This window comes from Dichomitus squalens (assembly GCF_000275845.1).
Source record: "Dichomitus squalens LYAD-421 SS1 unplaced genomic scaffold DICSQscaffold_3, whole genome shotgun sequence".
Lineage (NCBI taxonomy): Eukaryota > Fungi > Basidiomycota > Agaricomycetes > Polyporales > Polyporaceae > Dichomitus > Dichomitus squalens.
In genome coordinates this window covers 136,436-163,495 of record NW_006766885.1, presented here as the reverse complement: position 1 = coordinate 163,495, position 27,060 = coordinate 136,436, and the positions used below count along the sequence as shown (strand labels likewise).

Here is a 27,060-nt window from a genome sequence, read left to right as displayed (position 1 = left end):
AGCTCCAAGCGGGAACGCGAATCGGAGGTTCCCGAGGACCTTACAGCTGATGTAAAAAGCGCTGGCTTGAGGGGCTCGGCAGGGGGCTGCCGCTGATCCGAGCACAGGGAGGCCTGGGGGAAACGCGACGCTGGTTTTTACTAGTCTCGTGACCAGACGTTCGTTAAGGTGCTCGGGAACTCCCGGTTTTTCGTTCCCGCTTGGAGCTCCGAACGTCTGGTCACGAGACTAGGCCAACATGGGCTATCCATTAATGCCCGAACGAGGCGAAAGCTCGTGTATGATTGGCTGACCAATAGGCGCTAAGGACCAGGTTGCAGCTTGGACTGTGGTCTCGCGTCGGCCGAACGTCTCACGCGCACTGAATACACTGTCGGTTCAAACATGCTTGCTTGTGCATATTAACACTCCGGGACTTGAGAGCGACTACTGTGCGAACCGCCCAAGTGAGGAAACGCGTTGGAACGAATTGTGGGCGCGGTTTGATATTATGCGCGGCCAGTCGATCCCAGGTTGGGCCTTTTTAAAAGGTGAGGCTTCTGCCACATGGCCAAATTCATTGTCGGTCCCGGGGTTGACTCTGCACACTCCTCCAGAGCCCTCAGAAAGCTCGGGGGCGCCGTCCAAGGACAAACATCCAACGCAGCGTTCGCAGTTGACCCAGGAATCCCCTGTACAATCGGCAGTTTCTTCGAACGCAATGGGGCCACCCCCGTCACCAGGGCCTAGTTCTAAGCACAATCTCGGTGGCGGAAAATCTGGAGGGCATTATGGGACGCGGCCGAATAGACCAGGTATGTGGATATCTATGTTTGGGCGGGGCAACCACAAACGCGACACACTCCAAGTTTCCGGAGGGCCTCCGCCGCCAGCGCGGGCAAGACGTCCCCATTCCGGCACCGATGAGGAGGAAGAGCAACCGAAGAAGAAGAAAAAGCGTTTACTCGTCAATGCGACTCCCTCTTCGTCGCGCACAGCGGTTCTGCCTGCGGGAGCTTCTCGCTCCGCCACATACGAGAAACACCTGCTCAAGCAGCCCCTCTCAAGCGCGCCTGCCGGTACAAGCCGCGATGCAGCGAGCCAGAATCGGAGAGCTACAATGGATACTGGCCAACTCTCTCGCATGCGAGCGCAAAGGATTGTTGAACGTCTGAATCCCCATCCCGGAGTTAAGCAAAAGCAGGCCAACAGATCAGGTCCCACTACCTCGAGGGTTCCAAGCTCGTCGTTGCGTGGCCCTCTTGCAGGATCATCCAAGCCAGCCATAGGCTCGAGGGTCCCAAGCTCGTCGTTGCGTAGTCAGCCCCCTCTTGCAGGACCATTCAAGCCAATCATAGGCTCGAGGGGTAAGATCAGCATCAAGTACGCATTGCTTCGTGCAACCGATATTCATATATGTCATTCCAAACCAGGACCTCAACAAGGTAGTAGGTTTTCGAGTTCCAGCCGTGCAGCACCCGACAAATCTGGGAGCGCTACCCAGCGACCCTTGAGTACTCAACGGCGCAAGTCAGCAATATCACAATACGATGTCATTGATATCTCAGATGAGGTGGACGAACAAGCGGGTGCGTCTCTTGCCTTGCCGTGAAGCATATATGCTCACTGCGCCTCATGAAAGCAGCTCCGAGAGCAGCTCGTCAAACTTCTCGTCGAGCATCCGCGCCTGCAGCACCGCCAGATGAAATTATCGAGATCTTGGACAGTGACGAGGAAGCCCAGATGCTGTCATCGCGATCCAGAAACACATCCAGGGACGAGAAGCCGGAATCGAGCCAACAAAGCACCTTGCCCCGACGCAGAGCTCCTGCTCCTGCCAGGTACAAGGAAGTCGATGGCTGCATCATCCTGGAGTCTTCCGATGACGACGAGCCCCCCACGAGTAGCCAAGTGCCGCTGAAGAAGCCGTCGTCTACTGCGCGACGGACTTCTCCAGTGCAGCGGAACGCATCTGAACCGTCCTCTCGCCCTATGGCGCATACACAAGAGCAACCATCCGACGTGCAAATTCCCGTACCACCACCCGAACAACGACCGTCCTTAGTTGCGACACCGCCCCCATTGGATGACATGGAAATGGTCGATAGTCCTCCTGCCATGTTTGAGGTACCGGAGCCGCCGGCAGCAGTTGACTTTGAGATGGCAGATGGTGCGAGCCAAGCAGCAGGGTCTGAAGTAAGGCCAGAGCGTGGATCAGAATCCCAAGTTGCACTCGCGCCTGAAGACATCACACCAGCTACACCATCGTCTCCCTCGCATGAGGAACAGCCAGAAGCGGAAGACTTGGTAGAGTCCAATCAGCCGCTCACGGAACCGTCTGAGGCGCCCATATCTATGGAACTGGTAACGGAGGAAGGAACGACCCCCGACGGCACACCAACGCTCTGCAGTACGTCGCCATCCGAGGCTGGCATGCAGCCGGTCCCTGAGCTATCGGATCCATCAGGAAGCGATCTCGCCCAGGACCCTAACTCACTGGCATCGACGCCACCACTTCCTCACATTGCTGGTCTCCGTGCCGATACTGCAAGCCCCGTCTCAACTGTTCTAGACCCAGGGCTGCAGAATCTTGTCATTTCCGGGACCCCGCCGGGATCGAGTGGTTCAGCTGAGAATGTGCAGTCGCCCTCCGAGGGGAGCACAGCCACCCAATCCAGTAAGTAGCTGTAGGCGGCTCCGCTCCGGAATATTCACTGAAATTGCTGTAACAGGCTCCCGCAGATCCTCATCCAGGACTCGTTCCCTGCGGCCATCTGACCGTGTTCCATGGAAGATGCGCGGGGCTGTGCACGACGGGTCGACAGGATGGATCCGGGGTGCCCTGAAGAAGCGCTCTGAGTTGCAATATCGTCTTCAGGGTACCGGCAAGTCTTCACCCCTTGTCTCTCCAGGGGGAGACACCTCTGCAGGCTCTCCTACTTTCTCGACCAACGCGCTCGCAGACACCTCTCTCAGCGAGCTTCCCAAGGATACATGTGTCTCGACTGCTGCTGTGCATGAGACCCAGAAGGGTCCTGTGGAAGACGTTCAACTGTCAGCTGTGGTCTCCACGTCAAGGTTGGACGAAGCATCCGGTCTCCATCAGGTCATTGACCCCGAGGTTGTTGAGGGCGAAGCGGCTATCCCGGAGCCACAATCATCCTTGCCCCAACCAACTCCGGTGGTCCCTTCGGTGGAGCCCACCCCTTCCGTAGCGACCGCTGAGATAGAGGTAGGTAGCAGGTCAAAAGCATTCCACTTACAGCAGCTCAGACATCGTTACAGAAGCTAGAGATTCACCGTCCTGGTACTCAACCTTCAACGCCTCCCTTAGAGAATTCCCTGCCCCAGCCTCTCGGTCCCACTCTTTCTCAAGTCATCAGGGACGCAGCAAACCAGAATGCCCGCAAGAACGTGATTGACCTGACTTTCGACAAGTCAGACGACGATCGAGCGGCGGAGGCTGCAGGCAATCCCGCCGAGAAGTCATCGGAGTCGCGTGGGGAAGTCCCACCATTCACGCGGCCACGTATGTAGTCGTTTGGGTGCATATATGCGTATGACTAACGAAATTGTAGGAGATGTACAAGTAACTCCGGCTACGGCGGTCCAAGTGGCCGTGACAGCACTGTCAACGACTAGCCCTTCAACCGTGAGGACAATTGATTTGAATACTATTCGGAACGTCGGCAAACGGCAGTCATACATTACTCAGGTCGATCGGTTGTCCCCCATCAAGCCTACTAACGCCCCACAGCTGCAGCAACCTTCTCCCTCGAAGACCACAACTCCCTCACAGCCTGAACAGCCATCCTCTCTTAAGCTATCCTTCCCCCCCCTACCTCGGAATGTGCGGAGGCCCAGCGCTCCGGATGCCCTCAGGTCTCCTCCAGCCGAGTCTGCAGCCATTGACAGCAATTCTCAAGCGTCTGCTCAAGAGACTGCGCTGCCAGCGGCTATTCCAAAGCCTCGTCTGCCCCGCCGCGACGTCATTCGGAACATGCAGACTGCCTCATCCTCCAGTATAGGAAGCTCTGCCCCATCTCTGGTATCTTTTGCTTCAACGGCCACCCACGCAGCTACAGATGTTCCCGAGATTGAGATGGTTGTCGTTGAAGCAGCGCCATCTGTTCCAGCACGTAACCGCCTCCTTGCCTCGGACATACGCCCTCATACAGCCATTAGTCCCTCGGGTTCGGGTTCTCCGTCAACGGATACAACGGGAGAGGAGGGACGTAGCCTTTTATACCCAAGTTCCACTCCTGAAGCGTCCCCTGAAGCTGAGGTGCGTGCCTGTTGCCTTCTTCAATAATCACTGCAACTGAATGTGTGCAAGATTCCTGATGCGGATGAGGATGAGTTCCCCGTCCGACCCCTTATGAGCCGGCGGAACCACAGTGAAGCCTCTTCTGAAGCGCCGTCGTCTCGCCCTCGTCGCTCCACCCGTCTGTCTTCTAGCTCTGCCAGTTCTTCAGTCGAGCCCGAGGAATTGCCTCGTCGACGCCTGTGGCGTCGTGAGCCGGTCGGCATCCGTACGCCCAGTGATGATGAGGTCGCCCGACAGGGCGGTATCTCTCGGGCTACTCGGCCTAAATTCTCTCGGGCCTTCGAGGATGCTGGCTTCGAATCTCTGTCTTGGAAGAAGGACCGGCGACGCGTAGCAAGGGAATTTGCCCCTGTCACACAGTCCGCCGATGATATTCCCACCGACCTTCAGGACCGCATCAACGCGCTGTCACCCGAAGCGAGGCGCGCCAGCAACTTGCAAGCCATCTTTGAAGCAGAAATCGCCGCCAATACCGCAGAAGACGAGCCGAATGCCCCGCCAATCCGCATCATCAACGACGTCGACGATGAGCCTACACCTCCCATGGAGTTCTATTACACGAACTTGATGTGGCACGGTGCGGATGTCCCGAGGCCCGACTTCGAGGCGCTCAAAGGTTGCGGCTGCATCGGTCCTTGCAATCCAAACTCCAAGACTTGCGCATGTGTCAGGCGGAACAAGCAATACTGGGACGGTGGCGGTTTCATGTACGATCAGAAGGGAAAACTGAAGCACCATCAGTATCCAATCTTCGAGTGCAATATCAACTGTGGTTGCTCTGATGATTGCCCGAACCGAGTAAGTCATTCAATATGTCACAAATCTCCATGTTAAACCATGCGAACATAGGTCATGCAGCGTGGAAGGCAATATGAGATAGCAATACAGAAGACAGAAGCTAAGGGTTGGGGTGAGTGATTGTCACTTCTGAGCACTTTTCTGTACTGATTAGTACATAGGGGTATTTGCTGGGCCAAAGAGAATCCCAGCTTATAGCTTCCTCGGAGTCTATGCTGGGGAATATCTCACAGACCAAGAGGGAGAGAAGAGAGGATTGTGAGTAGCTTCATACTCTACCTTGAATGAAACTGAAGTCTGGATATCATCAGGTACTACAACAGTTTTGGGAGAACATATCTCTTTGACGTGGATTTCTATCATGTTAAGAAAGATGAGGATGAGCCTCCCAAATACTGCATAGACGCATATCATGCTGGCAATGTGAGTCATAGAGGCAATCCACCAAGAAGACTGTTCACTGATTCCTGAACTAGTTCACTCGATACCTGGTATGAAAATGACAGTCAACCGCTTGAGCTATGCCTAACATCTAGTTGTTCAGAATCACAGTTGTGACCCCAACTGTGCGATTGTTGCAGGCTACATCAATGAATCCAACATTGATAAGCCTCTCCTCACCATCTTCACCATAAAGGATGTGGAGCCTTATGAAGAGCTATGCTTTTCCTACTTTGGTGTGGATGAGGAGGACAAGCCTGCAGTATGTGACTATAGCCTCCTTGCATATGCCACAATACTGACTTCTGTGTGCAGGAGCTTGCTGCTCAAGCCAATGGTGCAGTGTATGTTCCTTGCCGATGTGGCACCGCCAAATGCAAGGGTTTCCTCTGGAAGTGACCACAATGTCATGGAAGCTATACTAGTACTGTGCAGGAGTTAACTTTATGGCTGTCACTTATGGGTATTGGAGTTAATAGAATGGATGTCAATGTCAGTGTTCCCATATACATAGTTACATGAGATGGTGCATCAAAGCAAGATTAGTAGGGTGAGCAAAAGCAAGCACATAGCAATGAAAGCAAGAACCAAGAAATGCGGGATCATAATGAAGAGCCATCATGTCTGCGACACATCACCTCGACGAGCAGTTCCCGCTTGCTCGCCCTCCGATGGCCGCCCTGGCCAAGGGCGACCCCCATTCTCCTCGAACTCCCACTGGCGGAGCGCGTCCTCATCCCAAGTCTTGTTGGCCGTGTCGCCCTCCTTTCGCAGGAACTCATCACCGCGGAACTGAATCGGAAGGTAGTCGTTAGTGACAGGATGGCTGCAGCAACAAATACCCAAGGTCAGCTGGTCAGGCGGAGCAAACGTCAGCGCAGAAGACACGCACGCGTATTCCGGATTGTACCGATAGCCCCGCGCGTAACCGAGCTCCTTCATGAGCTTCGTCGGCGCGTTGCGGATGGCGAGCGGCACGGGGACCGACGGGTCGAGCTTCGCCGCCTCTTCGGCGCGGTTGTAGCCCTCGTACGAGCGCGTCGACTTGGGGGCCTCAGAGAGGTACGCGACGAGGTGGGCGAGGTTGATGCGGCACTCGGGCATGCCGATGACTTGGCACGCCTGGTACGTCGCCATTGCCTTGCGATTGCACACAGTCAGCAGAGCCGCATACGCCGGGGAATGTGGGAACACGTACGAGAGGCAGCGCGTGGTTATCCGCCAGCCCGATGTCCTCGCTCGCGCACACGACCATCCTGCGCGCGATGTACAGCGGGTCCTCGCCCGCGGTGAGCATCCGCGCGAGCCAGTACAGCGCCGCGTTCCCCTGGCTTCCGCGCACGCTCTTATGCAGCGCGGAGATCATGTCGTAGTGGCTGTCCCCGCCGCGGTCGTACGCGGTCGCGACTGAGCGCCGGAGCGCAGCGAGGAGCTTCCCCTCGTCAGAGTCCGTGGGCGCCGAGGTGACAAGCTCGACGAGCGATAGGGCCGTCCTTGCGTCGCCGCACGATAGCACTACGATCGAGGATAGGACCTTGGGCGTGAGTTGCGGAAGCGTGGGGAACTGCGGAGTGGGCTCCGCGGTTGTGGAATGCCCCGCGGAAGCGGACGCTACTGAGCCTTGCGTTGAGGACGGGTGGGCGAGAGGCTCCTCGATATCCGGTTGCGAACTCGCGACGTCGCTTGAGTCATCGTCGATGACGTGTAGGTCGTTCGGCGAAGGCGTAGGCAAGGAGATGCGAGAAGGCCTGTCAGACGGCGCAAATGTCTCCAACACGCGTTCAACAGCTTGCGTGACGATCTTCTTGATGTCCTCGTCAGTCAACCGTTCGAGTATGAACACGCTGCGTGTGTACGAAGGACTTAGTTTGTGCGATAAGACGGACGTCGAAGCTCCACTTGCCGACAACGACTGAGCAGTGCGCTCGTCAGACGAAAGGATGGGTTTTCCGTCGTTGCGCCTATCAACTTGTTCAAGACGTTGGCACATGTAGGGGCTCGACCGTTGGTCAAAGGGAACATACCTGTAGATGCCCCTGCTCGATGAATGGGAGGAAGATGTCCTGACGAAAAGTTTCAGTAGCGGCACAATTGGCAAGAAGTCACAGAGCCAAGGTACCTGCTGAGCCTTGTTGAACCTGTGAACCTCATCTAAGAACAGGATGGTGCGCCTTCATATAGCATATAGTCAGAAGATTGCCGCGGAAGCTCGCATATACCCGATTACCTGCCTGTCAGCGCAAGGAGGTTCTTCGCCTCTTCCACGACCGACCGCACGTCGGCGATGCCGGAGTCGGTGGCACTCAGTTCTTTGAAGACGGCATCAGTGCGGCTCGCCAGTAATCGCGCGAGCGTCGTCTTGCCGCACCTAGATGGGCATTCCCCAATCAGAGATGAGACGAGGGAGGCGACGTCACGTAACACGGGGAAAGATACGCACCCAGGTGGCCCCCAGAAGATGATGCTGCCGGTGGCCCCGCGGTCGAGATGGCTCATGAGTAGCGAGCCAGGCTCTGTCAAGTGAGGTTGGCCAACAAACTCGTCCAATGAACGCGGACGGAGGCGTTCGGCCAGGGGGGCAGCAGACTGCAGCCGGGAGGAAGCAGTCACCCTGGGACGTTTGAGCGGAGTAGCTTCTGGGGCGAACGCATCTTCGAGCTCGCTATGCTTTCGCGCATGGGAGGCTTTGAAAGACAAGGAGGCGGACGGGTGATATGCAGGCTGAGTAGCGTGCTGGCTCTTGCTAGAGGGCGTGAAGAGCGAAGCGATGGAAGCTTGAGCCATCTTGCCCTTCTGCGTGTTTGAGAATGTAGAAGGACGGACATCATCGGCACAGTTGCTATCCAGGTGTGCATTGATGTCTCGTTCAAGTACAAGCTTAGAGCACACTGGACTTCAAGTCCGCCCGCAAAAATCAGCGCGTATATGGACCGTCATTGAACGCACGATCGTACCAAGTGACTGAAAGGAGCGGCCGACGCGTCAAGCGTCAGTCAGCGCGAACTTGATGATGAGTACTACGCGACGCACCCTTTCGTTTGTTGTCAGTGCTCATCTTCGTACCTCAACCAGATCCTTGAACACGCGCAAAGGCGAGGCAGCCGAAGATGGCGGCGAGAGAGAAACGAAGGAGTCGAGCTGGGCGAACGCCCCGCAAATGCGAAGACGCGTATGTCACGTGTGCTTCGTAGCATTTGGGCGCTAGTCTCGGTTCTCCTTCCAAGCGCCAGGGCACTGGCAGCACAGCGTGAAGTGCCAAATTTTGGCGGGGGAGAATATGCAGAGAATGTGCGGATTCCCACGACATTCTCTTGACATTCTCCGCCACGTTCTCCAGGACGGCGAATGTGTGGAGTACATGCTCATTCCCTCCACATTCTCCTCAGGTTCTCTCGTGCTCGATATGGATGTATTGGATAGTTCAAGATAAGTAATATATGGAGATCAGTTTCAGTCAGATAAGTTGTCGACGCCACAGCCTTGGATGTGCATATGTGTGTATAGCGTGGATCGCGTCGATGTCACGATCCCAAGTTGTACCAGTGAACTTCCACTATAGGTTGAGGGCCCAGGGCCAGCCTATAACTAGCGACTTGCCCTCCGGGAACGTCAGCAGGTACCTACGCCCTTGGCTCTCCCCCTTGCCCCGCATCTGCTTGAGCTCCCTCTTCAGCCCGTGACTGAGCCCCCGCCCTCGCCCAGATCTTCACCTACTCACCGTCTTCTTCCTCCCTCTCCTCTCTTCTGGTGTTGGTGCCAGTGCTGGTGTCGATCACATTGGGGAGCTAGGCAGGGGAATAGCTGCGATTGAGGCCGGGGAGACACGAGTGCGGGACGAAGAGCAAGATGCGCCTGCGCTTGCAGGCGCGTCAAGCGTCTAACTTCTGCACTCTGCTACGTCTCCCTCTGGCAGGCCTCCATCTGTCCCCGTCTCTCGCTCTAAAGAGCACCGCCTTCGGACCCCTTAGCCTTCTGGATAATGCAGGAGTGAGTAAGCTGATCCAATGTTTCCTTCGGTGACCCCAGGTTCAACGACGGCCCTGACCGTCTCAAGCAAATTTGCCAGTTCATGCTCAACAAGCCTGAGCTCGCCAAGGCCCTTCGCGCACTGTGTCCGCTTGATGCCTGACTGGCTCTGGTGGACGGTCTGGATGGGACACAGCCTTCTCTCCCGCCGGCCTTCTCACCAAGGTCCTATCCACCATGGTCAACCTACATATCCTTTAGATACGCAGCGTACAACCTCTTTTCCAGTCTCATCTGGCCATCTACAAGGCTGTCACGAAGCTCAACAGATTGAAGGCGGGCTGTGGAAGGACGGGGCTGCGGCCTCAGGGGGACGTGATACCGTTCGGACGGTACATTGAGTCGCTGAGGCACATCAGTATCCTTGCTGCTAGCTATAACGGGCATTCTACAAGCCGCGCGCTAGATATCATCTGGCGACCCAGCTGTCTCTTTCTGATATGTAGTCAATGGTAGTCAATGCATGTCATCATTGAATATGTGTGCCTAAATTATCACCGCGCAGTGGATGTGCGGTCCAGTACGGAGCTCGCAAACGGGTCGGGGTGCACGCGGGACGTGGCAACACGTGCGCTGACAATTTGGTAATGAGTTATTGACCTGTCACCAGATAACCGATGTTATGTGTTGTCTTACCAGACTCTCTACAACGGAGAATGTGCAGGCAATGTGCAGGAGAATGTGTGGAGAATGGGGGGAGGATGCGGTAATCTTACCCACATTCTCCTTTCGGGGAGAATGTGGCGAGAATGTGGTGAGAAAGAGCTCATTCCCCACACATTCTCCTCCCTCCAAAATCTAGCGCTTCACGCGGTGCAGGGATCGTCGGGTTGTAGACCATGGCTGAACGAGTCTGATGGGGTCGTGCGTCGTTGAGGTAGGGTATGACGGTCTGCTCAGCGTTTGGTGGGCGGTGTGCCTGCGTATATATCTGAGAGAAGGTCTGCTGTGATTGCGCGATTGGTGGGAGGAAAGCTGGGAGGAGTGAGTGGCCGAGATTTGCCACAGATTGGGTTTCGTCGTGTGGGAGTGGTCGTGCTTGGATCGATTGCGTCTACACACCAGGTGCACCAAGCCTCGTCTCTGCCTTCCGCCCCGACCTCCGACCTCCTCCTGCTCACACCCTCCATATCTCCCTCTCCCACATCGCCCAGTCTCGACGACTGCCTCTCCTTCTCCAACCGACCTTTCCAGTCGTCCTCCCCAAGCAATCCATCCTTCCGGTCCACACCTCCCCGTCGAAAATGCCGCCTATTGTCCCAGCTACCGACGGCATCGACCCCAATGCCCTCCGCGTCCTCATAACGGGTTTCGGCGTGAGTCGCTAGCATCCCCAATATCCTGTTGCCCAGGCTCATGAGTCCGGGCATTCATGCTCTCCCCCGCCCCTCCGTACCTAGCCCTTTGGCAAGTACGTCGAGAACCCTTCATGGCTCGCCGTCAAGCCCTTGCACAACACCATCCTCTACAAAGACCCTCCCGCCGAGCTGCTCGTACCCAGTGATCAGGCCGCGATCATCACCGACGAAATGGAGGAGTTCCTCCGCCGCCCCCAGCAGATCCACATCACCGTCCTAGAAATCCCCGTATCCTATCAGGCCGTCCTCAACACCGTTCCCGGCCTCCACGCCCGACCCCCCGTCATCCCTCGTCCAACCGACCCCAATTTCGCCCTCCCCATGCCCCCCGCAAACGGATACGACTTCATTTTCCACGTCGGAGTCGCCGGGCGTGGGCCGCTCCGCATCGAGCGCATAGGACACAAGAACGGGTACCGCATGAAGGACGCGGACGGCGAGTACGCGCCCATCGTGCACCTGCCCAAAGACACCATCGGGAGCGACGCAGAAGCAGAGCTCGCGCGCATGGAGCGCATGTTCGCGCTGGGCCCGAGCGGGAGCGCCGATGTCCCCGGGATGACCCCCGGCGCGGCGGAGGTGGTGGACATCCCCCCAGCCCCGAACCGTGGGTTCGGCAAGGGCTACGAGACGTTCCCGGACGAGCTCCAGACGGACGTCGACGTCCCGAAGCTGATCGTACACCTAAAAGAGAGCGGCATTGACGTGCGTCTGGATTCATGCGCGCTCGCTTTTCTTGGGTGTGCGTTCGACTAACGATCGTTTTCGCACGTCGCTTCTAGCAGGTGTATTCGTCCATGGACGCGGGCCACTTCCTTTGCGACTTCATGTTCTACTGCTCGCTCGCGGAGGCGAGGCGGCACATCACCCCGCAGGAGAAGTTCAAGGAGCGGAACAGCCCGACGAAGTGCACGCCCGTGCTCTTCATGCACTGTCCACCCGTCGACCAGCCGCTGAGCACAGAGCAAGTGACTGACGCGATCCAGCGCATCGTCCTTTGGGTCTGTGGGCGCTTCCACCAGTCGTAAGCAGCGCCAGACCGTGATCTGGTCTCCTCCCGTGCGCCCTCTCTTGCCCTCGTACGTATATTCACCGCGCCCACAGATTGCCGATTGCCCAGTGCTTGATTGTCTGAATCCATGTAACCATACGCTTCGCCTTCGAGATTCTGCGTGGTCTTGATACACCCAGTCCTTCGTCCCGTCCTGCCTATCTCGCTCTCGCAATGTTATACCACCACAACACCCGCATCCGTCGCACGTGTAGCCACATATCTGTATGACATACCCCTTAATCACACATGACTTGGTGACAAGAGCCACTCCAACAGAACATTGTTGGTGCGTTCGCAGCCCCTTCGCCCGAGCCAGTAGCACGCTGTGAGTGACCGCTCCGCTCCCACTGCCAATCAGCATCGAGCATACCAACGCGCGGTCATTGGTCGCTATCCAATACCTTCTGGCAGCAATCTGGAATACAGGTGGGAGCTGAATCATCCTGAAGGTCGTCCTGCGCAAACGGGCGCGCGCGATTCGCCACAGGCGCGACGCGCTGTACGCGGCGTGCAAATGAGCATCACGTGCGGGAAAAGTACATATACCACCTTGGCCGCGCACCATCATGGCGCAAGCACTTCCCTCCCTTCGCAAAACGTCTTTCTCGGTCCTCGTCATATCAGTTCTTCGTACTATACTTCCTAGCGAGCACTAGAGGCGCCACTATCCACAGCTAGCGATCTGAAGACATGGCCACCAACATCACTTTCCACCCAGGTGCGGACCGCGCGTGCCTTGGGCGAGGGGCGACGCCGCAATGCTAGCACGTATCGACGGAAGCTGATTGGATGCACGCATCGCGATGTTTCGTTGTGCGTTTTGCAACAGGCTCGGTGAGCGCGGAGGAGCGCGCGACGCTGCTCTCCCAGAAGGGGGTCACGATCTGGTTCACGGGGCTGAGCGCGAGCGGAAAGGTACGCACTTCTCCACCCCCACGTTGCTGCAGGCAAGCGAGATATCTGCCGCAGCGGTCTCGTGAACTCGAGCGAAAGATAGAGCTGACATCAATTGCTCGGTTCACTTGTTCACTTCGCCCGTGGTGCGGGGTGTGCAGTCGACGATCGCCTGCGCGCTGGAGCAGCACCTCCTGCACCTGCACAGGTTCGCGTACCGGCTCGACGGGGACAACGTCCGCTTCGGGCTGAACAAGGACCTCGGGTTCGACGAGAAGTCGCGCAACGAGAACATCCGCCGGATCGGCGAGGTGCGTCGTTCCCGTCGCACTATCTCCCCGTTGTGCGTTCCCTAACTGCTGTCGTTTGTCCTGGGCCCTCTCGCGTTCCCACCTATTCCTCCGATCCCCCAAACATCGGTGCCTGCTGCCGATCCACGACGCACGCTTCGCGGGCATTGCTGTCGAACCCCGGTGCCTTCCCCTGAAACAGGTCGCGAAGCTCTTCGCGGACGCCTCCTGCATCACCATGACCGCGTTCATCTCGCCGTACCGCGCGGACCGCGCGGTCGCGCGCGCGCTGCACGAGCAGGCGGGCATCGCGTTCGTCGAGGTCTTCGTCGACGCGCCCCTCAGCGTCGTCGAGCAGCGCGACCCCAAGGGCCTGTACAAGAAGGCGCGGGCGGGCGAGATCAAGGGTACGTGCGCCTCTCTTCTCAGTATCCTCACAGACCCGTTTCCCTCGTTTGTGCGCGCTGACCGGATATCGGGTTGCCGCGTTGTACACAGACTTCACCGGAATCTCTGCGCCGTACGAGGCGCCAGAATCCCCGGAGATGCACATCAGGACGGACGAGTGCGACGTGACGGAGGCCGTGAGGCGGATCACCGAGTACCTCTCTGAGAAGTCGTTCATTTAAGTTATCGCTTTGTGCACTTGCTAAGTACATACTACTCCCTGTTTCGCACTCCCGTCTTCTTGGCTATCTTGGTGTGTAGGCATAGACAAATTCCATAGAGCTCAGTGCATTTCCCCACAGATGCGAAGGCGGCGTACATACATACATTATAACAGATGTCGCGAGACGCACAATGCCCGGCATTGGTCGTGATGACACTGGGAACGAATCATGTCATTGACTGTGGTCCAGTGCGTGAGTCACCGCCAGGGGCCACGTAGCGTACGAAAACAATTTGTCTTTGGGTTGGGATCCCGCACTTGGGACGCGTGCCGGTATCAGTATCGCTTCACGTTCCTTGCAGTCTCACATATCTGCCATCGTCAATAGCCGTATAGTACGAAGCCACAGTCCGGGAAAAAAGAAGGATGCATGACCACCGAAGCGTCAAGAACGCAAAATGCGAGCGACGCCAGCGAGCCGCAGTGTAAGCATACAGAGTTGCAGGGAGCCGGTCATGATATACTGTACATACAGCAATGTCTCTATAGCGCGGACCGATGATACAGGCGAACACTCAAAGTCAGTCACAGGCTCAAGCACGAGTGAAACCGAACGACACAGACAACAACAGGCACAGTGGCAGTCAACGACCGGTTCAGCAGTGTCCGGCCCGTGAGACCCGCTACTCCAAGGGAAGAGGCAACGGATACGGATGCGGGGTCGCCGTCCGGCCGTCCGAGAGCCGCAGAGGATCGTCGTCGAGCCGAGGGTCGAACACACCCGCGTCCTCCGTCTCCTCCTCGATGGTCAGCTGGTCCTGTGCGGCCCGGTCGAGCATCTGTGCGAGCCCGGCCTCGACGACTTGCATCCAGCTCTGCAGCTCGTCCACTGTCCGCGCGAGCTCCGCGTGCGTCAATTCGTGCGAGTGCATAAGCGGCCCTAGATCGAGCGGTCGTAATGGAGGCATGTCCGACGGAACAAGAGGTAACGTCTGGGACCCTCCGAGGGAGAGGGATCGTGAGTGTGTCGTGTAGGAGCTGTCGGATGCGAAGCGAAGGTCGGTGGAGGACATATTCGGCTGCGAGGAGAGGGAGTTGAGAGATGTCGTCGAAGATGACGCTGTCGAGTTCAGCTGTGTGAGGGGTGACTTGGCAGATCTTGGAGGTACGGGGTAGGGTGCAGGTGACGGAGGCAAGAGATCTGCGTGGGCGTGTTTATGCTCGAAGTTGATGGTCGGGATCTGCAATCGGATATGAGCCAGGGCAAGGGTTTGATGATAGTGAGAAAGGTCTTACCTTCAACACGTCTCGAAGACCAGGCAGGGGGATGCCCGACGATGTACTGAATGACGACTCGACAGGGCTACCACTCCGATCTTGACCTTTCGCAAAAGGTCGTGTAGGCATATCGAGGACAGAGGCAGACCCTAAGCGATGCAGACTGGGCCGCCTCGACGGTCCCTTCGGACTCATAATCAGGCTCTGCGCGGCGGAGAACGGGCTTGCTTCTGTCGTCGCTGTCGCTGACCGTGCCCGCATAATCGGCGGCGGCATTGGGAGGGAGCCACCAGGTGAAGCGAGACGTTTGGGGAGAATGGATGCATCCAGAGACTGAGAAGTTTGGTGGACACTAGACGTAGTGGAAACGGTGGATATCGTGGAAATAGTGGACACACTGGAATGTGTGGGTGATCGTCGGTTATGGCCATGGGGTAGTCGAAAAGTCGGTACGGGGGAAGGAGCAGTATTGTTTCGGTCAGCACTGAGGCTGGGGGAGAGGGGTGGAAAACGGAAGTCAGGGGTTACGAGGTTGCGTTCTCGTGGTGTGGCAGACGTGATGCCAGAGGTGGAAGGAGACGCCAGGCCAGGGGCGCTACTTTGGGACCGTTTCCGGTTTGGAGCTGGTCGGCTGGGCGTCGTACGCTCGGGAGATGACGTAGATAGGACGATAGGAGGGGGACTGTCGACCGACGCTTCTATAGGTGAAGGCCCTGGAATTTCTATGTCCGGCACACCGCGGTTGGAACGGATCTCACGATATGTTGGTGCAGACTTGTTGGACGACAAAGCCGGAGGCTTGCTGTCATTATCCGATAAGGTTGAGATCGGTGCGAGCATCCGTGGTATCCCGGGACCGAGAGGAGGGAGGCGATCTCGCTTTCGCTCGATCGGGGAAGTAGGAGGCAGCTCGCCCTCATCCTGTTCCGCGCCGGGGGTTTTTGAGCGAGGGGTAGGCGCTCGTGGAGGGAACACAAAGCTCGACTGTTTCGCAGTACGCAGGTCCTCTCCGAGAGTAGGCTCCGGGGTAGTCAAACCCTTCGAAGGGCTACGACCACGTGTAGGGAGGGCGGCTGAAAGGTTAAGAGATGGATTCGTCATCAGAGGGTCATCGTAGGGCGAGTCAAACGTCGGCATGCGGAACGGCTCAGGTGGTGGGGGGTCACCATAATCGAAGAGGTTCCGCAGCGTGGCTGGGACGTTGGTGGGTGGCGGTCGGACAGTTGATTGCTCGCCTATTGACTCGTCTTCCAACATTGCGAGCAGTGAGTTGTCCACCTCAAAATTGTCTAGACTGAGTGACGATCTCCCTCTGACCGTATCAAATTCCCAAGGATTGTCGTCCTCGTACACGGCGTCTGCTTGCGGACTAGAGATATAGGTGAGTGCTGTATTCATCTGGATTAGGCCAACGAAGAGGGTACTCACTTGCGCTCTCGTTCCTCCTCTTCCTCCCATGGAAGAGGTTGAGCCATACTCGCACGCGAGCCGCCGCCCTTGGTCCATGCATCATAGCGGAGGATCAAGTCCTTCAGAACAGTCACAGGGACTTTGCGGACCGAGACGATCCACTTCGTCTTCGATAACTCGTCCGCAGAAAGCCGCTACAAAGCGCAGAACATAAATAGGCTTCTTGAGGGCCCTGAGATGAAGCTACGCACATCTGCTGGAGATTCTCGCAAGCACGCCGCCACAAAGTCCCGAAGTTCTCTGCTACCCTCTCCCTCATTCAACCTCGGCGGTTTCATGCGCGGGATAAGCTGAATGAGCTTCGCCTGGTCCACAATGTGCGAGTTCGGGGCGCTCCCCTTGATCATTTCGTAGATCATGATGCCCAAGCTCCAGATGTCAGCCTTGGAGTCGTACGCAGACGCATGCGCGACCTCGGGCGCCATCCAGTGTGGCGTACCGACCAGAGTGTTGCGCTTGCTGGAAGCCGTGACTAGGAGCGCAGAGACACCGAAGTCGCATATCATCACCTTCCCAGTGGAGGTGATGAGGATATTAGCGGCCTTCAAATCGCGGTGGATGATAGACGATTTATGAAGGTAGCTGAGGCCGTTCAGGACTTCGCGGATGATGACCGAGACGTACTTCTCTTCCACCACGCCGTCCTTGCATGCCTTCATGAGCGTCCGTACGCTGCCTCCCTGCGCGTACTCCATGACAATCCACACCCTGGGCCCGTCCATATAGCAACCGAAGTACTTCGTGACGTTGGGGGCGTCCCGGAGCTGGGTGAGGAGCGCAACCTCGCGCTGTATGTCTCCTACATCATCGTCCTCCGTGTCCAGGTTAATGATCTTGAGCGCCACTACCTCACCCGTGCGCAAGTCCCTGCCCTTATGTACCGACCCGTATGCGCCCTTCCCTACGGTTTCAAGACGTTGGTAGAGCTGATGGACAGATACCGGCGGCATTGGTGAGCGATCCTAGAAGGTGTAGAAGACGGTGAATGTTGAGGAACAGCCCGAGAAGAAGAATCATGGAGAGCAGCCTGGAGACCTGTCAAGCAACGAGGGCAGTAGACGCGAACATGAAGCAGATTGACCAAGCTCGATGTGGGCGGCAGGGACGGAAGCCGGTCCGTCAATAATGCGTCGACACTGGAGAGAAAGGCGAGGCAGCTGACGTTACGGTTAAACTCTCCGCACTCAGGCGTCTACATGCGTCGATCATGTAAAGCACAGCATAATTAGTTCGAGTTGCATTCCTTCCATTCGCTCTCGGATGCTGTCACAGGTCTCCACGAACACTCATCGTGGCCGGTAGGAGATGTCTTATTCACAAACGCCAATGTACCTAATACAACACCTGGCTTGCGTCTATGTACAGCTTGCCTGGAGCTCGAGGACATGCCACTGTCCTTGATATCTTCGATGCTAACGTCATACCACAGTTCATTGGTTCTTCGCAAGCGGACTTATCTGGGGAAGACCAGGGTAAAATGTAGTCGGAATTGTCCTGCAATTCACTGGGTCAGAACATATCGAATCATACATCAAGACGGGACACATACGGTGTCGGAATAGCAGCGTTCGTGGCGAAGCCAGAAGAGAGATCTCCAGCCAGTGTCGTCGGGGTCGAGTAGCCCGGCGGCTGAGTCGCGGACTGCGTCACAATCGCATAGGACGTGTACGATGAGCCGCCCTTGATGCATGAGAGACCGCTGCCGTATGCGCTCTCGCATTTCACGACGGCCTTGTTGGTCTGCGACCACATGTTCACGTTGCTTAGAGTGATACCGTGGCAAGGGGCACCGTCCGCGCAAATGAGCTGGATAGGGGGTCGCGCAACGCCATCTACGACATTACCATCCCAGTTCTGAGGACATGCATTGGCTGCGAGTAGTTGAGCAGGCAGGAGGGGGGGACGTACTGAGAAGGTTATGTTCGAGAGCTCAACACCTGCCCCTGTGCCAGGGGATTGCGACGACCAGTATTGGTTGATATCGAGGCCGTACGCGGTGCCCCTCGAGATGAAGTTTTGGAACTGCACGTTCCTCACGTAACCAGAGCCAAGGTTGCTCTTGATCATGAACGCCTGGTTGCCGCCATTAGTGTAGATGTTCCTAGAGCAAGCATTAGAGCGGCGTGCGTCAAGTCTATGAGGGCATGTCGCACCTGTAGATCACGTCCTCGATCGCGGTGCCATCTGATAGACTGCCGATGGCGCTCCCGCCCGATTGGTTGCACCAAACTGATACGAAGATCAATCAGATGGTAATCCCCAGTTCTGAAGGTAGCGAAGCACTTACTGCGCTCAATCAGAATGTTGTTCGCGGGGGACTTCAATCGAATGTCATTATGAGGTCAAACACTCGACCAAGACGACGGCAACGAACCTTGACAGTAACGCACTCGTCGCGGTTGGTGACCTCGACGTCATGAATCCAGTAGTTGGTTCCCCACACGTCCACACCATCGGAACCACCGATGTTGGCACCTGTCATTGTGATGTCAGTATTCTCCATGGGATGCGTAGGTGTCGAGAGATAGGGCACCCCGAATTGCCAAGTTGTAGATCTCTCCGTTCTGTCCAGACTGGATGACCAGGTGGAACTCAGGCGCTATGAGTTTGTCAGTCTCTGGACCTCGCCACTGTAATCGTCACGTACAATCGACGAGGACGAGGTCGTGGATGGACCAGTTCTGGGAGTTGACGATGCGGATCAGACGTGGGCTGGAAAGAAGGGGGGTGTGGTTCAGCCCGCTTTGTCTCGGGACTGGAATTTCGATGCAGGACCTACCCCGCATTGCGACACTGGTAACCGTAACCTTGAATGCCTCCAGCGCTATTGGCGGAGTAGAACTCGAAGTCATTGGCAGTCTCGATCGCGATCATATTGCCGCCAGTGGTCGCTGCATAGGGGTATTAGTATGTTTGGCGTCAATGGTGAGCACTGGATAGGCGAACATGTCCGGGTGATGAAACCATCGAGGCGGAATGCCCACTTGGTACCCCCCTTGAGGTCAACCCAAGTGGCCATGTTGTAGTTGCCTGTGGAGGAAAAGTCGACCATGAGCTTGAAGTTTCAAAAGCAATTCGCAGGGAGGGTGACGCACCGGCGGGGACATACAGGGTCGACCCGGAGTTTTTCAGGACACAGTTCTGCAGAGGGGGCCATGCTGAACGACGTCTGGTACAGTAACGGCCAAGGATCACTCACGTTGAACGCGCTGGTGATGGCAGGACCAATGTCGCTCGAGCCGACGCTCCCGCCGTAGTCGAGGACATTGCAAATGTGGCTCTTCTGCGAGAGAGGAGTCGTAGGACCAACGCTACCCGAGAGCTGGGCAGAGACGGCAGTGACGAGCGCAACGGCAGCAAAGAGAGACTTGAAGCCCATGACGATGTGGAGTATCGGGAGTGAAGCTCAAGGTTGGATTGCAAGATATCATGCTAGGCGTGCCTTTATGACCTGTGACCTTTGCCCCAGAAGTCGAAGCGTGGAGGGTTCTCTAAGGCCAGGGTTCGACCACCGAGACATATCCGCAAGTTTTTGCGAATCGCAATTGACGGAGGTTTGAGGCCCGGTCGGCTCGCTTTGTCGGTTCGCTTGGCAGGACGACGATAGTCACAATCATTGAGCGAGAATGGTTTGCCGCTAAACTGCGTCTGAGGGCGTCAAGGGCGTCAAGGCTGCTCCAAGGTAACCCGAAGAAATTAATAGTGTCCTACAAGTATGGGATAAGCTGCCAGGGAACAGAAGGAGTTTGTGCTCGCCCGGCCGTCGGACGATCGTGCACATGGATGGCGCGCCACGAGGCCTTTGGAACCGGCCATTGCAGTGCCCGTACATGCCGTCAGAAGTTGGTCTCAAGATCATGCATGACCAGCGAAGAAGTCGCATGTCAGTGGATCATTGGGCATGAGCTTGTGCTAAATCATGTCCCATGAACGTGCTGAAAAGCGAAGTTCATGCGTTGAAGGGGACAGACGCGGCCCGCACGGATCCGCAGGTGGGGTCCACGCGGTTCCCATGGCGAATGCAGCGAGTGTGAAGGCCCGCAGGGTCTGCTTCCTGATCAAAGCATACTATAGGTTAATAATACTTGGAAAGTCACCGGCTTGGATTGGAGCCGCTCAACACTTGTGGACGCTGGAGGCTGGAGGCGTTGAGAAGCCATCAGGGGAAGTGATGAGCTCAGCAAGGCTAGCCTGTACGCATTCGTTAGAGAAGTATCCCGGCTGTCTAATAGAACTCTTCCGTTTTAAAGCGAGCGAGCGCGCATAACGCACAAGTCCATAGGGATCAGCAGAGCTTCAGAGACAGATGCGAGCAAGTGCGGACGACAGAGTCTATGTAAGAAGGGCCGACCCAATGACCGTAAGCATTCCTAGTGTCCGCGAGGCGCAGATGGTCAGCGATGCTGCGTGCGAGAAGTGAGTACTTAGTGGTGGGTGCTAAATGATTCTCCACGAGTGTCCACCTGCTTTCTTGTCCCCCTTCAAGTGCGGTCGCCGTGTTCGAGTGGCATTCTTGATCGTGTCAGCACAGGGACAGGCATTGGACCACAGCCACAAACACACTGCAGTATGTTTGCTGGAAAAGCGAGCGACCGTGCTGCTGATGTCGTACAAAGAGTACATGCTCGGTTATTGTTAGCGATTGCAAGCCGCGGGCCGAGCCAGGGCGGCGAAATGCAGTGTCGAGATCTGCAGATCTGGCCATGGACAAGCGCTTATCCAGCTGACTCGGATTGAGATTTACAACTATACCATGGACTTCGACGAGTCATCCAACAAGATCGTGACGCGGGAGTTCGTTGCAGTAGTCTTTTCTGGCTTTGGTAACGAGTGAGAGACAGGGTGCGCACGAAGGTCTTGATAACTGATGTGCCTGCCATAGACTCATCCCGCTCACGAGCAATCATGGGGACGAGCCATCTCCCAAGGCACTGCTTCCCATTGCAAACAAGCCAATGATAGAGTACCCTCTGTCGTGGTTAGAACAATCTGGCGTGACTGGTGCGTGCCTTCTTCCTATGATATCATACGCAACTCATTTTGTTCTCATTCTAGACGTCTTGCTCATATGTCCGACATCGCATCGTTCCGCGATGTCCAATTACATCCAATCCGACGTATCATCATCTTTTCCGTCCCTCAGGATTGACTTGCAGACATACGAGGAGTCACAGGATCTCGCAGTGGGAACATGTACCCTCCTTCGGCATTTTTCGTCGCGCATTCAGTCGGACTTCATACTCCTCCCATGCGACTTCGTCCCTCCACCCGGGCTCTCCCTTACACAGCTCCTAAATAAGTTCAGAACAGAGACCACTTACGACGGGTCTATCGCCACCGCGTGCTTCTACGAGGCTAGTCGTACGGACAAATCGGCTGCTACGGAGGAGTGGGGTATCCTTCCCTCCAACGTCCCGATCGTCTTCGACGAACGGTCAGGAACATTGCTACATATAGACACTCCAGAAGACGTTGACAAGAACAACGAGGAGTTTGAGCTGCGCATGAGCCTACTCTCACAGTCAGTCCTCGCTATACGGTCAAGCTGCTTGCAAGCGGCAAATAGAAACTAACGCTCTTTGCGATTAGGTACCCGCGGACGAAGCTTTCGTCAAGTTTCAGAGACTCTCACGTCTATGTCTGCAAAAGGACAGTGCTCGATGCGCTCAGCGAGAAGGCGCATTTGGACTCTATACGCGAAGAGTTCATCCCCTGGCTGTGCAAGCCGCACTATCAACGAACACGGCGGGAGAAATATGGAAATAGTGAGTGTCGTAGCCCTGCGACATTGCGTGCTTCCTGACGAAGTCCATCTACCGCAGTTCTAAGCCCCGTCTCGAACAACGTTTCGCAAAGCCTAGCGCTCAAACACTCAACGCTCCACCTACCAGGGCAAAAGCGTCACTTAAGGAGCAAGACTGCCGAGGAAGAGGAAGCTGTTGACGAGCACATGCGGTCAACCGTACCTTCGCCGGTCGAAGATGAGGACGAGGACGCCGTTGAGCCCAGCTTGCGCGTTGGTCTCGTCGTACATCGATCATCGTCCGGATTTGCTTCCCGCGGGAACAACCTCCACTCGTACCTCGACCTCAACCGCTTTGTAAGATTCTTTTGAGCTCTAGATACTCATATGGGCCAGCTAATTTTCCGTCTGACTAGTTCCTCAGCCAAACGACCTATGCTCTCCCCTCCGACCCCGAGAACCGCTCGCTTATCGACCACAAAGCACAGATCTCCGGGGACTCCATGATCGGACGCTCGACACGGGTCGAAGAGCGTGCGAGCATCAAGCGGTCGGTCATCGGGAAGCATTGCGTCATCGGCAAAATGGCCAAGATCGTTGGTTGCGTGATCCTCGACCATTGCGTTATCGCGGAAGGGTGAGTCTCTGATACTTGTATATAGACGGATAGTGGGCCTGAAGTAGGTGGCGAATAGCGCGAAATTAGAGGGCTGTATCCTCGGGGCGTACACGAAAGTCGGCACGAAGGCGGACTTGTCTCGTTGCGTCACCCAGCCTGGCTACGAGGTCCCCGCTGGAGGTGAGCTCTTCTAGCCTTGGCATCGTCGTACTGTTTACTTACATTGGACGCAGAGAGCGCTAGGAGCGAGAAACTCGAGGTATCGGACTGGGCCGCGCACGAGACTTCCGAAGATCAAGACTCCGGCGAGGACGAAGATGACGACGAGAGCACCGAAGAAGAGAGCGACGAGTAACGAAAATGTTCATATATGACATGACTGTGTGTATGCTAGCGATACAACAGTACAGTACAAGACGGCGCACAGCAGAAGCGATATACATGTATCCATAGCTCAATCGTGAACAGTCGTGATAGGACCACCTGCCCCTCACCGGTTTCTTTGCGTGTTGCCAGCCATCTGTGACCCAAGACCCTGCGCGAAGCGTGCGCCACGACCACCCCTTGCACCACCTGCAACCAACCCTGTTAGCACATTGCGTCTCACTGCACGGAGCCGGCCAGTACTCACCACGTGCACCTCCCCTTGCGCGGTCGCCGCGACGACGGCCCTCCTGCGTCTGCTCGCCACGCTTGTCGCCCTTGCCACCGTCCGCACGCTCGTTCCAGCCCGTGCTCACGCCGAGCTTCTGGTCGAGCGCCTTCTCGTTCTGCTCGACCATCGCGTTGACCTTGTCCGCGAGCGTCAGCGCAAGCTGCTGCGTGCGCGCGAGCTCGACACGGTTGAACACGACGACGCCCACCGCCTGATCGAGCGCCGCCTGAAGCTCCTCGTTCCAGATCATCTTCGACACGAGCGACGTGACGGACCGCAGCGGGAGCGAGAACGTCTTGGCGAGCAGCGACAGCGACAGCGTGCGGTAGTGTGGCGCGTACGTGAAGAGGTACGTCCGGAGGCCCTCCTCCTGGATGCGCTTCGCAAGCATCTCCTTGACCGCGTTGCACTCGGGCATCAAGCTCCAGATCTTGATGCTCTGGACGAGGTCCCGGCACTTCTCCCACTCGCCGTCCTGGAGCGCCTTGCTCGCCTGCATGATGTGGTCGCGCGTGCTCTCGGGCGGGCCCGTAAAAACCTGCCTGTCGGCGAAGTCGAGCAGACGACGGAACGGCTTCGAGATCGCCTTGCGCTTCTGCTCCTCGGAGTCGATGCTGGCCAGGAGAGGGATCTCGACGAGCATGCTCGAGACCAAGAAGGCAGCCTCGAGCAGCTCAGTGTTGATGTGCATGTGAAAGGGAAGCTGCCTCTGCCGCTCGGCCTTCTCCTGCTCGGGTGTGAGGACCTGGTAGCGCTGCTGGTGCACACCTTGCGCGAGCAGTTCCTTCACCCGTTGCGTCGCGAAGATGTCCTGAAGGGTTGCCTGGGCCTCCTTAATGAGGCCGCAGCGGAACGCGCTGAGACCCAGCTGGACGACAGTCCGGTTGTAGAGAATCTGGGTGGCAACGTCGGCATTGTGGATCGACTCTTGGAGGTGCGACATGAGCAACATGTCACGCGCGGTGTGGAAGTCGTTGTGTAGGGCAAAGTGGTATATGTGGCACAGCATGGCACGGGTACGGAGGAGGGAGTTGCCGGACTTGTAGAGGTAGACGCAGAGAGAGTGAATGAGGGTCGACGTCTTGTCGTCAGACGAGAGCACCACCGACGGCTTGAGATCCGCGCTGGCAACAGGAGCTTCGAGGGCCAGAACGACCGGGTCGGGCTGCGATGCACCGTAAGCTAGGCAGTCACACATCAAGAAGCGCAGTACATACCTTCGAGTAAATGTGCTCAAGACGGCGCATGACGACACGACCGAGCGGGTCCTCCTGCTTCTTCTTCTCGTATAGTGTCTGTGCGCGGCAGATGGTGCTGTACAGGCCCTTCTCGTCCTTCAGCCGATCGACATACTCAGTCCCATGCGGATCGATGTTCTGGAGGCTCTTTGTGAACTCGTCATCCAGACGGTCGACAAAGCTAATCACGCTGCCGCGAATGCGGACGATGCCATCCTTCTCCGTCTCGGGCGAGCGCTCTGCGAGCTCATCGTAGTCGTCCGTGATCTCCTGGATCGAGTATGCGGGCTCGTTCGCCACGATGGAGATGAGCTGGTCCACCTCGCGCTGGGCGGCCACCCACAGCTCCACAGGCATGTGCGTTGCGACGGAGGAGTTGTAGTCAAAGCGAGAGGCGATCAAGGCGAGAAGAACGCGTATCCGCTGGTACGAAGTGACCGATACTTCCAGGAGCTTCTCGAGTATGCGAATTTGCTCTGTACGATCGGTGTTCTGCATGGCATATGCTTCTCAATTGGGGCAGCAACTAGCCATAGACGTCGCATATACTGACCTTCTTACCACGAGCCTCCTGGACGACCTGGAGGTTTTTGAAGATGCTCTCAGGCGTGAACTGGATAGCCTTGCCGCCCTTGCCCACGGTCGTGAAATCCTCGTCCTCTTCCTCCTCATCGCCCTTCTTCACCTTCTTCGCCCTCGGTGGCGCAGGCGCAGCCTCCGGCTGTACCGATGCCTGATATTCACGCTCAAACGCCTCAGGATCCTACGCAGACGTTCAACATCCACACCACCCAGTGATATACGGGAGACGCAGCATACCTCCTGGAAGCGCTTGACCTCTTTCTCGAACTCCTTGAGGAGCTTCTTCACCTTCTGCTTGACGGCGGTGAGCGCACGAGCGTTGCTCGCGTTCATCTTTTTCTTCGACTCCTTGTCCTTCGCGGCCGCCTGGTTGATCGAGTTCTCGAGGTTCACGATCGTGCGGATAAAAAACGGGGGGACGGGCTCCGACACGTTCTGCTGCCGCTGCACCATCCGCCCGAGCTTGTCGAACTCTACAGAGCGCGATGCGGGCATCGCATGAGCATTCCGCCACCAATAGCGCGCAACGACGGTCCCCCGCGAATAAAATCCGGCATGGACGCACCAGTCGAGATCGCGACCCAATCATTAATCTTCAGCGCGTTGTCCATCGCCCGCCCCGTCGCCTCCATCTCGTCCAGCCGCTTGTCCTTCGCGCTCTTCACCACCCGCTTCACGTCCTCGTCCGAATCCTCGTCCGAGGACGCCCCGTGGACAAACCTCCCCAGGGTCGACTTCGGCTTTTGTTGTGCCTCTTCGTCCTCGTCGCTGCTTGCCTCGCTCTCGTCGTCGTCGGAAGACTGGTCCGAGTCTGAGTCGCCTGCGCCCTTCAGAAATCGTGACATGGCGGGCTTGGCCGCGGGTGCGGCTTGCTTCGGAGCCTCGTCGTCGCTGGACATGAGCTCCTCCTCCTCAGAGGAAGAGGAGTCTGAATCAGAGTCGCCGGCTGCGCGGAAGAATCTAGACATGGTGTGCTGTAGTTTTGGTAGGTTCAAAGAAGGTCCGCAAGGGGTGCGCCTTCAAGGGAGAGCTAGTCGAAGGCGATGTCGACGAAGCGGGACCGGCACTATCCACGATTACTACGAGCTGCCTCAAAAAATTAGGTTGCGGCATCTGCTGCTGAGATCTAATTATGTAAGCATTATGCGCTCCCATCTCAGGCAATACCTAGCACCACCTTCTTGAACACTCGCTCTCGGTGAGTGCTTCACTTCCTTCCAGTGCAGCTATGCCGACTGATTACGCCCAGTAAGAACTTACATGGGCTCAGCTGGTTGACGTCGGCGAAAGTCGTGTCAGAGCGGTTGAGATCGGGAGGTCTTGGTTGATATTGGGCGGACGATTCTGGGCGCTCAATACATGTCTCTAACTGACCGGATCGGACAGGCAGTACGCATGTCCTGACACCGGTGACGTCGACTTAAGCCTGTCTCTAGCTTGTGTCTAACCTGTCCGTAGCATGTCTGTAGCTATGTAATACATTACCGTATGTCCACAACCAGTACACATGTCCTTTGGGTTAGCCATCCCAGGTGTCTGTGTGTGCGGCTGTTTGCTCCTACTGCCAAGCCCGCAAACTTCTACAATTATTTCGCCGCTCCACTGCCCCTCACCCGCTCATGCTGTTTTGTTACTCAAGGAGTTAAGGGCGAGGGGGAGGATGAGGATGAGTCGGACGCAAGGAGGTGCTGGATGCAA

At 56.7% G+C, this 27,060-nt stretch overlaps 8 protein-coding genes across 8 annotated transcripts; 4 read left to right on the top strand and 4 right to left on the bottom strand.

Annotated features, from left to right (window-relative positions):
* Positions 1-4,357: 4,357 nt before the first annotated feature.
* On the top strand, positions 4,358-5,944 carry DICSQDRAFT_51443 (SET domain-containing protein; the record flags this gene model as incomplete). The annotated part of the gene is made up of 6 exons (XM_007361622.1): positions 4,358-5,104; positions 5,156-5,216; positions 5,266-5,362; positions 5,416-5,527; positions 5,649-5,807; positions 5,864-5,944. The coding sequence occupies 6 exons, from the start codon at positions 4,358-4,360 to the stop codon at positions 5,942-5,944; spliced, it is 1,257 nt and encodes a 418-aa protein (XP_007361684.1).
* A 219-nt stretch (positions 5,945-6,163) lies between these two features.
* On the bottom strand, positions 6,164-8,329 carry DICSQDRAFT_51185 (P-loop containing nucleoside triphosphate hydrolase protein; the record flags this gene model as incomplete). Its single annotated transcript, XM_007361621.1, has 8 exons — positions 6,164-6,371; positions 6,438-6,685; positions 6,744-7,389; positions 7,428-7,513; positions 7,570-7,608; positions 7,665-7,716; positions 7,773-7,913; positions 7,986-8,329. The coding sequence occupies 8 exons, from the start codon at positions 8,327-8,329 to the stop codon at positions 6,164-6,166; spliced, it is 1,764 nt and encodes a 587-aa protein (XP_007361683.1).
* A 2,486-nt stretch (positions 8,330-10,815) lies between these two features.
* Positions 10,816-11,957, top strand: DICSQDRAFT_51774 (peptidase C15 pyroglutamyl peptidase I-like protein; the record flags this gene model as incomplete). The annotated part of the gene is made up of 4 exons (XM_007361620.1): positions 10,816-10,887; positions 10,972-11,382; positions 11,509-11,634; positions 11,712-11,957. The coding sequence occupies 4 exons, from the start codon at positions 10,816-10,818 to the stop codon at positions 11,955-11,957; spliced, it is 855 nt and encodes a 284-aa protein (XP_007361682.1).
* A 641-nt stretch (positions 11,958-12,598) lies between these two features.
* Positions 12,599-13,994, top strand: DICSQDRAFT_78846 (adenylylsulfate kinase). The gene is made up of 5 exons (XM_007361619.1): positions 12,599-12,701; positions 12,813-12,898; positions 13,039-13,188; positions 13,370-13,574; positions 13,666-13,994. Exons 1-5 carry the CDS (start codon positions 12,674-12,676, stop codon positions 13,794-13,796), a joined length of 600 nt encoding a protein of 199 aa, XP_007361681.1. The 5' UTR covers positions 12,599-12,673; the 3' UTR covers positions 13,797-13,994.
* Positions 13,995-13,999: 5 nt separating this feature from the next.
* DICSQDRAFT_78843 (Pkinase-domain-containing protein) lies at positions 14,000-17,575 on the bottom strand. The gene is made up of 4 exons (XM_007361618.1): positions 16,717-17,575; positions 16,484-16,659; positions 15,074-16,424; positions 14,000-15,018 (listed from the first exon to the last, which is right to left on the bottom strand). The coding sequence occupies exons 1-4, from the start codon at positions 17,473-17,475 to the stop codon at positions 14,461-14,463; spliced, it is 2,844 nt and encodes a 947-aa protein (XP_007361680.1). The 5' UTR covers positions 17,476-17,575; the 3' UTR covers positions 14,000-14,460.
* A 380-nt stretch (positions 17,576-17,955) lies between these two features.
* Positions 17,956-19,904, bottom strand: DICSQDRAFT_143747 (rhamnogalacturonase; the record flags this gene model as incomplete). Its single annotated transcript, XM_007361617.1, has 12 exons — positions 17,956-18,019; positions 18,075-18,379; positions 18,434-18,626; positions 18,679-18,754; positions 18,813-18,843; positions 18,900-19,000; positions 19,059-19,124; positions 19,173-19,237; positions 19,305-19,416; positions 19,472-19,555; positions 19,621-19,666; positions 19,725-19,904. The coding sequence occupies 12 exons, from the start codon at positions 19,902-19,904 to the stop codon at positions 17,956-17,958; spliced, it is 1,323 nt and encodes a 440-aa protein (XP_007361679.1).
* A 1,374-nt stretch (positions 19,905-21,278) lies between these two features.
* DICSQDRAFT_51163 (UDP-3-O-glucosamine N-acyltransferase) lies at positions 21,279-23,242 on the top strand (the record flags this gene model as incomplete). The annotated part of the gene is made up of 8 exons (XM_007361616.1): positions 21,279-21,355; positions 21,408-21,526; positions 21,581-22,046; positions 22,115-22,290; positions 22,348-22,625; positions 22,685-22,905; positions 22,964-23,067; positions 23,121-23,242. The coding sequence occupies 8 exons, from the start codon at positions 21,279-21,281 to the stop codon at positions 23,240-23,242; spliced, it is 1,563 nt and encodes a 520-aa protein (XP_007361678.1).
* Positions 23,243-23,377: 135 nt separating this feature from the next.
* Positions 23,378-26,330, bottom strand: DICSQDRAFT_124360 (eukaryotic translation initiation factor 3 subunit 8; the record flags this gene model as incomplete). The annotated part of the gene is made up of 6 exons (XM_007361615.1): positions 23,378-23,460; positions 23,519-24,707; positions 24,760-25,272; positions 25,334-25,543; positions 25,600-25,835; positions 25,928-26,330. The coding sequence occupies 6 exons, from the start codon at positions 26,328-26,330 to the stop codon at positions 23,378-23,380; spliced, it is 2,634 nt and encodes an 877-aa protein (XP_007361677.1).
* Between the last annotated feature and the right edge of the window lie 730 nt (positions 26,331-27,060).

Excerpts from the sequence above, each read along its gene's own strand:
- DICSQDRAFT_78846 (XM_007361619.1), top strand. The coding sequence starts at position 12,674 with ATGGCCACCAACATCACTTTCCACCCAG. Across the intron at positions 12,899-13,038 it reads GGCTGAGCGCGAGCGGAAAG|TCGACGATCGCCTGCGCGCT; the intron begins GTACGCACTTCT and ends CGGGGTGTGCAG. Across the intron at positions 13,189-13,369 it reads ACATCCGCCGGATCGGCGAG|GTCGCGAAGCTCTTCGCGGA; the intron begins GTGCGTCGTTCC and ends CCCCTGAAACAG.
- DICSQDRAFT_78843 (XM_007361618.1), bottom strand. The coding sequence starts at position 17,475 with ATGCCGCCGGTATCTGTCCATCAGCTCTACCAACGTCTTGAAACCGTA. Across the intron at positions 16,660-16,716 it reads TGCGAGAATCTCCAGCAGAT|CGGCTTTCTGCGGACGAGTT; the intron begins GTGCGTAGCTTC and ends TGCGCTTTGTAG. Across the intron at positions 15,019-15,073 it reads GTCTTCGAGACGTGTTGAAG|ATCCCGACCATCAACTTCGA; the intron begins GTAAGACCTTTC and ends ATCCGATTGCAG.